This window comes from Ambystoma mexicanum, chromosome 9, assembly GCF_040938575.1.
Source record: "Ambystoma mexicanum isolate Mex_15411 chromosome 9, UKY_AmexF1_1, whole genome shotgun sequence".
Taxonomy (NCBI): Eukaryota; Metazoa; Chordata; class Amphibia; order Caudata; family Ambystomatidae; genus Ambystoma; species Ambystoma mexicanum.
The window spans coordinates 274,387,272-274,401,325 of NC_090931.1; the positions used below are offsets into that span (position 1 = coordinate 274,387,272).

The following is a 14,054-nucleotide window of genomic DNA, read 5'->3' on the forward strand; positions in this document are numbered from 1 at the left end:
TTCCCACTTAAGGTACCGTGTTCCGCCTGGCTTCCCTTGCCACCGACTGTACGGGGTAGATTTAGCCCCTGGCTTTCGAACCTGGGTTAGCCTGGGACACCCTTGCTAAACTTTTCTGAGCCTCTCTAAACTCTTTTCGAACTCTCTGCAAGACTTTCAAAGCCTAGTGTAACTGTGTGATATTGGGCGCATTTGTGCTCTGCTCTCTCTAAGAGTGGGCCCAGCCTATGGACTTTGGCTCACAAGTGACTTTTGCTCTTCTGCCTTGCTAAAAGTGTTCCTAAATCTTAGAGTGGTGTATCTTCACATATTCTGTCTTTTTCCCTCCCTTCTTCATGAACTTATTGGAGTGCCATCTATAGTTAAGCGCTCACCTCTGTCTGGAAATAAGTGGTGTTAACTAAGACTTGTCTGATAAGGAATAAGAGTTGTATATTTTATAATAGTAACTGTGTTTAGAGTGTTTTACAATAAGAGTGCTGGAGTGTTTCAAACAGTGTGTTTTTAAATAAATAATTATATACTTTGATACCAAAGCTCTGGTTAGTGTTTGCTTGTGCTTTTGTGTCTAAGTGTCTATTGTGTATACTTTGCATACTGCCTAACTCTTCTTGAGGGAAGTCTGACTGCTCAGCCACAGCTACCAGGTAAATCTGGGTGGTACAGACTGCTACCAAGTGGGTTTACTTCTAACACCTGTAGTCCTAAATCTTTTGCAGTGCTCCCAAAGGGAACTGCACAGGTTTCTGCCTAACAGTCCATAGTCCCCTTTCCCCATACATCCCACCAACCCCCCCCCCCCCTAATAATACTGGGTGTCATTCGGCAAGGTTAAACGGATTGTCGACGCGTCAATGGGGACTGAGGTGTGGCGCCGGAGGGCGGAGGCAGGGCAGCACATGTTTCCTGGGCCGAGCCTCTAAATTTAAAGGGGAAGACGTTTTTTTCTGGTGAAAAAGGTTCTGTCTCCCGTCCCTTGGAAGGGACACCCATACAGTATGGAGGAAAGGGGACTATGGACTAGGAGTATGTTAGTCACTACGGTGAGTAACTTATAATTTTCCCTACATAAAATGTAAGAAGATACCACCTTTGAAGTGATGTCATGTGCCAGACCGAACCACCACCCTTTAACAAACTAACTCACTATAATGTTCTAGAGTATACGTGATGAGCCTGCACCGTTACAAGGCAGCAATGGGATGAACAGTTTTACATTTCTCTGCACTGTTTTCCTGTTATGAGAATAGACAATGGATTTGCTTTGAGCAAAAAACGGCACTACATTCAGCAGCTTGCATTCCTCACATCTTCCCTGGAAGAAACCAGCCTTCATTCTGCATGTTGACTTTCTTCTGTGCTCTCCAACCACATTGCACAGCCTGTGTTTGCCATCTCATTTATTATACCAAAGTTTTGCACCAAAGAGCTATGGACTAAACTGCATTGAATATTAGTAATGGGATAGGTTAGTGGTTTGGGGTTTATTAGTAGAATTAGAACATCTTTAATTCTTCATTGCACTCAGTCCATAGTACTGTGGTATGGTGTGTCATGATAACATCGGCTTTTATGCAGCGCCAAATTCAAACTCCCCTTTTACCTTGTATGTTTCAAACCACTCACAATATTGACTAAGACCACATTTAGCCCCGAGTCTCACTCTTGTCTCACTCCTGTTGACAAGTGGGATCAGTTTTCATTATTTTTATTGTATTTTGGAGCTTTCTTTTCCTTCAGTGTCTTGCAGCCATGCCCCAGATATCTTGGAGATATCCTGCGTTGCTGAATCTGAGTAAAGAGACCGTTCACCCGACTGAAGGCCTAGCAACCAACTACTGTTTTTAAAAAAGATTTGGTTTATAACAAACCTTTCATAAAAATCATCACAACATTCCTCACATCATTTCATCACTACAGCCAAACGAAAAAAAAAACACACACATTTGGTAACCATCTAACCTCCACACATCCTATCCTTTCCAACTTCCAGATGTGTGGTTTGACAGTTTAGTCCCAATCAAACTTTAAAATTATTTAAACAACATCCTATTCCAAAGGTGCTTTCACAAATTTCAATACAGCCAGCATCATGGGAATCTTTTCTCCAATTATGAATATGTGCGACCAGTTCTCCAAGAACCGTGATTTCAAGTCCAGCATAACATCTTTCATATGCATCATTCTTAACTCTGATAGCCCAGAACATTCCAATATCAAATGCTTAATAGATTCAACAATCTCATGATCCTGAAAAAATCTGCAGAACCCATCCTTTTTCTCCATTTGCCTGCTTGATGCCAAGACTTCCTGCGTGGGTAATATGTTTAGCCTTAGCCTCATGAAGACGCAACTGTAATAAGGCGAAAGGAATGTACAAAGATATGCTGGGAGTTGATTAATAGGTCTCTGTACATCATACTCAACAAGAGTTTGCACATCAGCCTTTGCTCCTGTGTGCTGATCCATTCTTGCTCTCGGATCCTCGTTTTAACCCTGTCAGGTAATTCTAATAGGCTAGACTTCATTTGATCAAGGGATTCCAATGCTACCTTATTTAGTTTTCCATGAGTCTAATTCTCTGTCAACCCCTTGTCTGCTTTCGTCCATGATCCTGAAAGGGAGGGGTTCATCTGTTTTGACGGTTTTCCTATAAAGCTCAAAGGCTCTCTCCATCCAATCAACGAGGTGACGGATTGTAACCCTAGTTCATATCTGATGGCTACCATTGGGAGGGATTTGGGATATTCAATACCTGCTTCCAAAATTGGCCTTCTAAAACCTCCCAGAAGTGCACGGGTAGGTTTATGGCAGTCTCTGCCATATATATCAAAATTGTGACCATCTTCTGTTTATAGAAGGTGAGAGTTGGAATCAATGAACATTTTCCATATCTCCTGTGTACCATAAGAGACTGGGTCGCCAATCATTTACATTTCATTCTTACAGTTGTCATCCATTGCATTTCTACAGAGCTCAGATTAAGTGGAATTTCCAAGTAATTTCTTTGGGACATTCCAAGGGTTTATTCTCTATCATCCATCTGAATTTGAGTGCTTCCTTTCTTTTCTCTCGAGGTCAAATCATGATCTTACGTTTTTTTGGTATAAATGCGCAGATCATTGTTTTTAAGATACTTTATTAGCTAATTCAGAGTTCTCTGTAGTCTAATTGGAGTCTGGTCAATAATGGCCAGTTCATCCGCAGGACCTTTTGTCCATAGATTTTAGGTGGAAATGACCTCACATTTAGTTGGCTCATCGTCGTTTCTGAGATGTACAGATTAAATAGGATTGTTGCCAGCGGGCATCCTTGTTTTAACCCTCTATACGTTGGAATTTTCTCAGAAAGGGCCCCATCCCTGGATAATTGCACCTGAATATCCGGCCAGTGTATAGCTCTCTGATGCCCATTAGTAGGTCTGGGGGGGCAGTCCCAGGTTTTTAATTTTGCCCAGAGCTTGTGCCGATTTATGTTGTCAAATGCTTGTTCAAGATCTTTGACCTCAGTATACAGCTTGATTTTATTGTTTAGTGCTCTGGTGTTTAATGAGTTTAGAATCATTAAGTTGAGGGAGGTTCCAACCCCTTTAACAAACCCTGTTTGTCTGGCGTCCAATCTACCCACTAGTACAGCCCATTGGTATAATTTTTTCAATAAAAGCAAGGCGAACAATTTACCCAAACTATCAAGAAGAGCGATGGGTCTATAGTTTCGCAGGTCCTCTCTATTGCCCTTCTTGAAAATGGGACAATCTGGGGGGGACGTCCAAGATGGTGGAATTGACCTTTGGTCTAATATCCGAGAGAATAGAACCGAGCAGAACTCTGCCCATGCTTACATATTTTCTATAATCGGGCCGTTATGCAATCCATCTGGCCCTGCGGTTCGAGATGGATTTAGATTTTTTTATTAAGAGCATGATGTCCAATGTATCAAACTCAATTGCCCAACGATCTTTTATAGGATCAATATTATGGAGACTTTTATTTCATTGGAGCGAATAACTAAGAAAAGTGGGAGATCCACTTGTCCTCAGTTACTGCTGAAAGAAGGCACAATTGTTGGTGCAATATATTCTCATTTAGAAGAGTCCTGAGATCTCTAGACTTTCGTTTGGATGTAAGTTTGAGCATGTTTTCGGCATTGGTTTGGAGGCGCATTGCATTAGTGGCCAAAAACAAATTTCTATATTATTTTCTTTTTCTTTTAAGGGCAGTTCTGTTCAGATCCTTCAGATGGTCTACCTTCCTTAGGTCAACTCTAAATTGTTTGCTTGCAGCCACTAGATCCTTATCATAGAAATGAAGTATTAGATTTATTAGAGCTGTCCGATCTAGGGCCATGCTGAAATTCTGACAGTAAGGGGAAGTATTCCACACCCTGGTTGTCGAATCCCAATGCTTGTCTATATTTTTAACACTATTTGAGGGACCTTATTTAGTGGAATATATAGACGTGTCCCTCTTAGATTTACTTGTAGAGGCCTAGGGTTCGCCTTGGGAGGATCTACAACTTGCATCTCCCATTTCTAGACCAGGAGATGATCACTTTCAGTCATATATTTCACCATCAGGGACTCAACATAATTCAACAATCCCTTTGATACAAATAAATAATCCAAATTAGACAACTGTGTTTCCCTTTCCTATGTAGGCCTGTCCGGAATATCCCCATTGACCTTACCAGTTACCATAAAAATATCGCTCTAACAATTTAGTTGTCCAGACTTTCACCGTTCTAGAAAGATCTCTTATAAAGATGACCTTGCCAACCTCACCAATGCACTTCGTTTGTCACCACAGAATAAAATTAATGACATTCATTTCCATGTATACTTCATCAATTAGTGACATAATTATGTTTACAAATTCCTCTTTAGAGATTCCATATGGGTTCCAATAAAGATTGGATATTGCGACATCCTTTGGATTTTCAATTGAAGACGAGTTCCATTTTTAGCAGGACCCTTTGTCTAAAGGGATTCGGATGGGTTACCTTCAAGACCTTAGTAACCTGGCCTTGTTAAACCAGAGTCATAACGCCGGATGACGGTCTACCTGACATACCTTTTTTAGCTAGATTACAAAAAACATCAAACCCTTCACACAAGGCGACCAACCAAGTCTCTTGAACAGCAAATGTCAAAGTTTTGGAATGTCATGTCATGTTGTTGTTTAATAAGTGCATAACGCATCTCATGTTCCACGATTCCATTGTTAAAGGTAGTCTATGGAAGGACCTTTGGCTGTTTTACAAATTTGAGTCTTTCACCAATATTGAAGCCAACCAAGTCCAATTTTGATCGTGATCCTTTGCACAGGAGTCCTCGGTTATCGTTCTCACTTTTCTTTGTTAGGATGACTTACAATTGAATGTAATTTTTATTGCATGGCCCTTCGTTTCCCCAGACGCCTGTTTTTTCACTGGCACTTTGTTCTAGTATGTTGTATGGCCATTGCTGGGGCCTCAATTTTCCTTTCGGGCCAGCTTGGAGATTGTCGTAGATGATTGCTTATTGGATTTTTCTCACTACCCTGTCCTAACGGTGAGATATGACCGAGATATTCCACCAGTTCAAAATCCATTGATAGAAGGTCTGGTCTGGCCCGGCTTCTAACAGGCTTGTTCCTATTAAGGCAGAGTGTAGGTGGAGGACGACCCAGTCCAATCGAAATGTGTTAATTAATTGCACAACCTTTATATCCTCGGGGTCTATATTTTGCAGTTTTGGGACACAATGGAGTAATTTCATGACGTTTCGTCGGTTCAATATCAACCCATCTTGTTACGGCCACATTCAATCCACAGACGACATATAGTTTGAATTCTGTAGTGGTTGGCATGACGCTTTATAGCCATAGTGGGTTCTCACTTTGTTTGCCGGGGCTCTATTATTCTTAGCAAGTGATGCCTTTCTTGATGCTTTGGCCTCAATGGCAGCTCTCTTTTGCTCTGTTTTATACTTTGAGTAGGAATCATTTGTTGCATTTTGGCCAGGGGATGGACTTTCCCTCATGCTCGGCAGGCTGTCCAGATAGGAGTTTTCAACTTTCTTAACAAAGGTAGCATTTACCAGATCTGCTGCTTCTGCCTAGATCATTTCTGAATAAGTAGAAAGATCTACCAAACTGCTCTTCAGAGGCTCTGTTTCCACTGCCAGCGAGTCCTATTCCTGGATTTTGAAGATAGACTTCCAATCTTTTGATTTCTACATTTTCTTTGCTTTTGTAAGCAGCGTCCTTTCCAAAGGTTTTGCAACCTCTGGGCATGTCAATTTCCTAAGGAATGTTCTTGAGTCATTCGATTTAGGCTTTTTCAAGGGAGGTTGGTTTTTATCCTTTTTTAAAATTTTTTTTTTCCTTTTTTGACAAAAGCTGCTTTTATTTGCCGATCCTCATTGGCAGCTTTTTCAAAGACATGGTATGGCTTCACCCCAGGGGCACCCGTTTGGCTGTTATTCTCTGGGCCGGATAGGACCTCATGGACTTCATTTGGACTTCTTGGCGCTCTGTGAGATTGAATGGTCACTTCAGATAAGGGGTCTCCAATGATTATGACGTTTGATTCAGCACCAGTCCCAATTATTAGCTATAGACTCCACGTTTGGGCTACTTATCGCGTTTATCGCTTCTATTACCATCGTAGTAGGATGCTGCTCTAGAGTTGACCTATGACTAGCGGCACAGCTCAGCGAGGCGTACACATCAATTTATCCTTAATACAGGTAAGGTCCTTCTTTATTCTGAGGCATGATATGGATTATTTTTTTTTTTTTTGCAGCAGAATTTTCGTTGTACACTCACTTTCACAATATGACTGTGTCCATTTCATTGCTTCAAACAACGCCGTCATCATGGCAGAGGTATCTGCCTCTTCACCTCTGGCAAGGTCTTGTAGCCTGGTTTGCCAACTCTGCTTCCCTACCCAGCTGGGTTTGAATGCATCCAGCAAAGGTTTCCAAGCTGGATATTTTGGGGTCAATCATTGTCATTAGCTCACCTTGGGTTTTTGCAGAGTCACTCAGATTCTCATACAACTTTGTAATGGGGTTAAAGGCGATTGCTAGCACGCCCATGATAGCGTCTTGAATTGTCACCATCGAGTATGGAAGCGCTTTATCCCTTAAATGGGACTCAGATATCTCTCTCACCGAAAGCCCACTTGACGATGAAGAGGAGCTTGTGGCTTCGTCACATTCTCTGGTGCCACATTGATTTAATTCATTTCCATCTCCACATCATTGTAGCTCATATTAGTTGTCAATTAGTGTGCATCCATCGTCACTGTGGCTCCCTGGCTCTCCACCATCACCGATGTCTCTTTTTCACTTGGCTGCATTTCCTATCTAGTAATCCCAGGATTCACTGGTGTTTGCAATTTTGGAGTAGAACCTTTATTTGAGAAGGAATCACTTAACCTTCTCTGTCAAGCCATGTTAGATTTATTATCAGAAATGTCTCTTTGCAGTCTTGCAGCCAACGCATTATGTTGACTTTCCAGGGAGTTCATATAACCGATTAAGGGTGGCCCAATAATCCAGCCCTGAGGATCCAAAGGAGGCGGCTCCAGCCAAGGAGCATGTTCCGGGGAGACGGGGCTCGGAAATTCCTCCTCTAAGAATGCATTGTCGTCATTCCACCTTGTGGGTAAAGTGCCATTACACACCTTTGGATTACAGCCCCCTCCCTTTTTTGTTAACCGTCCAAATATTCAGAAAATGTAGATGTCTCCTTGTTGGATGTATACCATAGTGACCACTCCTGCGCAGTTTGTACTGTCTGATTGTAAGACATAGTAATGGCGGGTGCTATCAATCGAGGGGGAAGTTCCTTCCCTTTGAATTGATTTAATTTCACAGGTTTGAGCCAGAAGTTGTTCAGGACCTGTTTGATTAAGCACTCGTTTGCTGATGTTGCCGAATTGAGTAGACCAGGCCCGTTCTAATTTTTCATGAGGGGCAGATGGGTCCCCTGGTCTAGTTTTTATGGTTGTAGATACCACTGCCTGGCTGTATTCACCAGACTCCCCCATCTCCCACAGTTCATTCACAGTAGGGACATACCGTGAGATTTCCCTCAGCACGGCTTCAGAAGCTTGTGGGTTGCAGCATTGGGGAAGTTCCGGACTTACTGTTCCACTGCTCTTTTTTTTAATTTGGCGGCATGTACAAGGGCGGTTTGCCATTTGATTCCAAGAGTCACAATTAAAGAACCTGAACAGGATCAACTCAATTAAACGACTCCAAAGGGTAGGAAGGAAGAAGGGAGGAAGTAGGGGAGAGGAGTGCAGGTCAGTTCAAAAGTTGAGTAGATGGCGTGGGATGCAGTCCGCTATCCAATTATTTGAATTATTTGAAGGAGATTGTGAAGGGAGTTCATTGCCTATTTGGACAAGTCTTCCCTCACGCGGCAAGTTGAATCGCAATCCGGTTCCAGGCTCTACCGCCTTCACAGACTACAAAGACTGCCACAACTGCGCCGAAGGACTTTATCTGCACACCCAACAACCAAGTCCGGGGAAGTTGGATGGCGCAGGGGGTGGGTTCCACTCCAGCTCCTCCGCTCCAGGATAACACAAAAACACACAGCAGCACTCCACGATCTTCGGGCCCGTTTTGTGTGTAAAGCACCTCCCGCTGAGAGAAATGGCACTGAAAGCTGATTCAGCGCTCTGTCACCAACATGAAAACACACAGCAGCACACTTCTGCTGCTGTTCTGGAAGAGCTCTGTCTGGCAAGAGATCTTTAGAAGTCCTTGGATGGAGCTTCGACCCTGGGAGTGGAGGGAACATCCATTTAGATGGCTGCATGGTGTCCTGGGATCCAGAGCCTTCGGAGGTGTCCCTTAGCCAATCAGTGGCTGTCCAGCTTGAGGTTTGGGTGGGCTACCACACTGCAGACGTAGCAGTTCTGTGTTTTGGCTCAGAACTTTGTGGACTACCAGCTTGTCCTGCAGGAGTAGTATCTGCGAGATTTTGACATTCCAGCATCCAAGGGACCAGAGATACGAGGCTGACTCCGACCGTGACAACTGTGCCCCCTCCTGTCACCCTTCAATGGTGACAAATTCCAGAAACTGCTCTCCCACATCAAGTTGTGTGCCACTGAGTTAGCTGCATTCTTCAACTGGAACACGCTGCACCAGCATCTGTGGCTGACCGCGGATTCACTTGAACATGCAGCTCCTGGGCTCAGAGGTCCAGAAGAGACGGCAGGAAAAGCAACGTCTTCTAACCCATGAGAATTCGGAGTATGGGCAATGAGTTACAGTGGTACTTACCTGAACCCTTATATCACCTTGCATTTGTGGATTTGCCACTGCTTGTTCGCGCAAGCACTCTGAAAGCTGGGAACTGTTTTATTTGTTAGAATCCTACCTCATCTGACCTTTGGACACAGCTTCACGTCCCCACAACCCTGCTCCTAATTTTCTTCCCAACTCCTAAAATTATTGTAAACCTTTTGAACTTTGGACACAAGGCCCCATACAATTTAGGGTTGAAGTTCTAAAGTTAGAATTGCAAATCCTGTGGACTGTTGGTGCTAACCTGATCACTTACCCTCCTTTACAGGTATTTGAGGGGGGGTGGGGGTAGGATTGTTTTATTTTACAATACACCAACTACCTTGACTGTATATATGTTGTATAGTGTTTAGTATTCTGTGATATTACTTGTCAATAGTCAATTTTCATGTGTTTTCTGGGCCTATAATAGATGTGGTGTTTTTATAACGGTCTAAGTTTAATTCTTAGTGTTTCACTGTGTGGACTCATTGTGGGCCTCTGACCCCAATCGCCACTCCTGCGATTTAACATTGGCATCTCTCCACATTACTGGGATTGGTTGGGCTAAATTCCCAGAAGTTGCTTCCTGTTTACTATAACAAGGGTGGCCTCCTAAACATCTGTTCACCAGGCCAGATTTTAGAAATCCATTCTTACAATTATGTGCTCAAGTACTTATTTAAAGTGATATAGATGTAGTATATCAGTGTGATGTATTTTCTGTGGATAATCATGTTAATAGTATCTACTTTTATGAGGAATTTGCCTTTCATTTTGATTGGGTGCCTTTCCCCCATCATAGTGCTAGTACTTGTACAGACCTCCACAGGGTTTTGTACACAAACATCCTCAGCATACGCAAATGGGTTTTCATTTTCAGATTGTAAATGCTAGCTATAATTTGTAATGTGTTTTTTGGTTTCTTGCAAAGTTTGATCTCCCACAGTTATATGTGGATTTTCTGTGGTTTTATTATTGTTTATGGAAATATGATGCTAAACCGCATAGAAAATGTTTTACGTCTGTTGTATTTGTGTTGGCGTTGTATAGGTTTTTCTTTTCATCCCTGACCAAGAGAACATATGTTTTACATTTTGTTTCTGGATGATCCTTCAGAGTTTATGCATGTTGAACAATCTATACCAAACTGTAATGTCTAGCAACTGTAGATAAATGTTTTCGTTTGTATTGTTTATCCCATTGCAAAATGGCCTATTCAGATAGTTATTTGCTTTGCATGCTTGTCTTACAAATGTTAATACTTTATAACGGGTTTTGAAATAGCTGGGAGCTATTTAGCTCCTGCTTCTTGCCTAGGAGAGCCTGGTTAGCTTGAATCTAAATTACCAGGAGCTACTTTTGACTGCCCAGGCCATACATACATGTGTTAATAAGTATGTTTGTTTGTGTAATGTTCATAAAGGTGTTTAAAGGACACATTTAAAGCAAAAAGTAACATAAATTATGGAAAAGAAATTTAGTGTTTGCATCTAATGCAAATGTTAGATTGTGGTGGGCAGTGTACTAGCTCCTAGTTTTGCAGAGGCAGCTCCTGCCTACCGGTTGATGCCCAATAACCAGGAGCTGCTTTTAGCTCCTGCTCACCAAATCTCAGATTCAACCAACCATGACCATCTAAAAGTAATATTGAAAATTTGTTTTGTCTTTATTCAGTTCACAGATGCTTTTTTACATCTGCAACAAAGTAGTCACTCACCAAAACAGCACAGAAATTCTCAAGTGGCTACGAGAGATTCTAATCTGCCGGAATAAATTTCTACAAAAAAACAAGGTCAGTACCTGTATTTTATACTATACCTTTTAATAAAAGTTTTTGACACTTGTTTGTTTTACTTTTCTTCATGGCCATGTTTGTAGAAGGTAACTTAACTCTACCTGCAAAAGCAAACCCCTCTTCAGCTTTCCATTTTCCTACATAGGATTATCTCTGTACTATCTCTTTAGGGTTATTATTCCTAGGACCCAGATATCGTAACCTAGTTGGCAGTTCTCCATGTAGTAGAATTGTGGCGCAGTTCAGGCAAACTCTTTGGAAGCAGGATCGGAGAAGTGCCCAGTGATCCATCAAAGTTCAAAAGGGTATTTGGAGAAACTCACTTGACTCAGATGCCACCAATGGTGGTGTTCCTATGGGTGACATGTAGCATTGGCACATACTGCCCTGTCCCCTCTTCCCCTCCAACCTGCAGCACGAGTCGGGGGCAGAAAGAGCGGATCAGGGAGCGACACAGAAGAGGTCCTGTCACCAAAGACTATTCACTATCAGTCCCACCAGGAGATTGAAGAGTGGCGCTCTGACACCCGCAGCAATTACGGTTTTTGTCCAGATGAGTATGGATTTGCAATGAGCCCCACATTGCTAGATTAATCGAATGAACACCCCATGGATAGGCTCGAAATAGCACGTACTGAGATAATGGAGCAGCAGTCATAAATGTTGTTTGACCATCAGCAGAGGAACCAACATTTGGAGAAGCAGAGACGAGACCCCAGTTGGAGCCCAGGGCTCCCCAAAGATGAAGGAAAATGGTGAAAGTGGCAGTCTTGTCGGAGCAGATGAAGAGGTTGAAGTTCGCCATTGGGCGGACAAGCCAACAACCGATTACCCCATCCCTGAAGGATCGTAACGAAGACCTTGCAGGAAAGCAGGGGAATTCACTGATGCAGATTAATGATGAAAAGACATTGCAGCAGCTTCTTGAAGTATGAAGTATGTATATCAGCATCCCTAGCCATGCTCTCGTGTCTCCACTAGTTTACAGGAAAGGATAAACCCAGGTCATAGCCTCAGTATTAAGTCAATCAAAACAATCAAAAGGAATGATACTCTTGAGCACAAAGAATTATATTAAATTGATAATACAAAATAATATATTAACCTAGCCCAACAGGTCTGATTATCAATGTATATCAAAGAGCTGCGTACAATCTATGCAGCACATAACTGCAACAAGGATAAATAATTTATTATAGAAAGAAATGAGGCAACACATATAAAACATCAAACAAAATAAACTCTCTCATTCATATAAAACATCACCAATGCGACTAATGTGATCCACCCCCAGTACAAACCAAGAGCTAAATAAGTACCAAAAGAAATCACATAATCAAAAGTTTTTTCTGTAACAGCCTGCCACTGTCCAGGCTCATAAATACAATGGTCCTCATAGACTTCTGCACCAACTAATTTCGACGGTACTTTCAAAATTGTTCCACCTTCCTCCGGGTAAACACATTGCAGTACCTGTACAAAATCATATATACAAATTCTTCAGCGCCGAAGCAGGACTGAACCAGCCAAGATGTCGGGCCCCCACCCATGCATCCCAGTGGGAAGCCGGCTGGCAGGATTTATCAGCGAGTGAAAATTTCCACCGACAGATGGGTGCTAGACACTCTCGCCCACTGGCATACCCTGGAGTTTCAGCACAGGTGTACGTGGATCCCTCCGGTGGCCCAGCAGGAGCAGCACATCCCTCAACTCTTGGAGGAGGTACGGTCCATGCTGCGAAGGGGGGCGATAGAGCTGGTTCCATGACGACTCCTGGACTCCGAAGTCTACTCCAGGTACTTTTTAGTCAAAAAGAAAACCGGGGGGCTGATGGCCCATTCTAGACCTCCAGCTTCTCAACAAGTACCTGAAGTCCCAAAGATTCAGGATGGTCAAATTGCAACACATGCTCGGCCAACTGGAAGAAGGAGACTGCCCCTTCAGCCTGAAGTCAGCCCCAAGGGTTTTCACAAAGTGCCTGGCACCGGTGGCAGCCCATTTGCGTCCACGGGGGATACACGTGTACCTGGATGACTGGCTCGTTTGGGTAAGTTCGCGAGAGTTGGCCGTCGGATACACAGAGACAACCTTCCAGCTGTGGACGTATCTGGGATTCTCCAATTATCCAAAGTCCTGCTTGACACCATCGCAGAACGCAATGTCCCTACGAGCCAGATTCAATACAGTCTCCTGCCTAGCGTCGCCCGCGGAGGAGCGGCCATTTGGGGAAAGTGCAACGGCTGTTGTCACTGAACCACGCCACAGTGCGTACCATCAAGTCGCTGCTCGGCATGTCATCTTGCATCTACCTCATCCAGCTCAGCAGGTTACTGATGCAACCTCTTCAGGAGCAGAAGAACAATTACATATATACACTTCAATATACACATATAAAACATTTAAAGTTTAAAATGCATTTTCATTAAAAAAACAAATTAGTAAAAAATTCATTATTAATCGATAGATGAACATCATATCCTAAACACTACAGTTATTATACTTAGTAACAATTGAATCTATTCTCTAATGGATACAAGACAAGTCACGCTCCGTTACATTTCTACATGTGCTAATTCATAAGATGTCAATCATCTTGCTATGAAGCCACATCCAGTTTGGAGACTACATAATTTTAACAGGCCAAAAAGGCGGAATCCCAACTTGATGCCAATTGTAACATTATTTAACATGTTAAAAGTAGATATCGCATCACAGTTGATGGTAACATGATGAGAGGATTGATTTATATTGCTCTTAATGCTCTCTAGACTATACAATTACATAAGCAATGATTACTTGCAGAAGATAGTCCGGCATCTACCCCCAGACCACTTCTCATCTGGTTACAAAATCGTTGCTAAGTTTCCTTCGATAATTGTTTGTAACTGTACCAAAGCAAAAATTAGAGGATTATAATTGCCTACCATCATCCTATCCCATAAACATTCAAGAGAATCATCTAGATCAGTG

At 42.5% G+C, this 14,054-nt stretch overlaps 1 protein-coding gene across 9 annotated transcripts in view; it reads left to right on the forward strand.

Annotated features, from left to right (window-relative positions):
- Positions 1-14,054, forward strand: part of NF1 (neurofibromin 1) — a 3,279,657-nt gene that overhangs the window by 1,150,155 nt on the left and 2,115,448 nt on the right. For all 9 annotated transcript variants that reach the window (XM_069614617.1, XM_069614618.1, XM_069614621.1 and 6 more), the window contains exon 16: positions 10,964-11,081. In XM_069614617.1, coding sequence (XP_069470718.1) covers positions 10,964-11,081 — 118 coding nt within the window. The remainder of the gene's footprint in view (positions 1-10,963; positions 11,082-14,054) is intronic.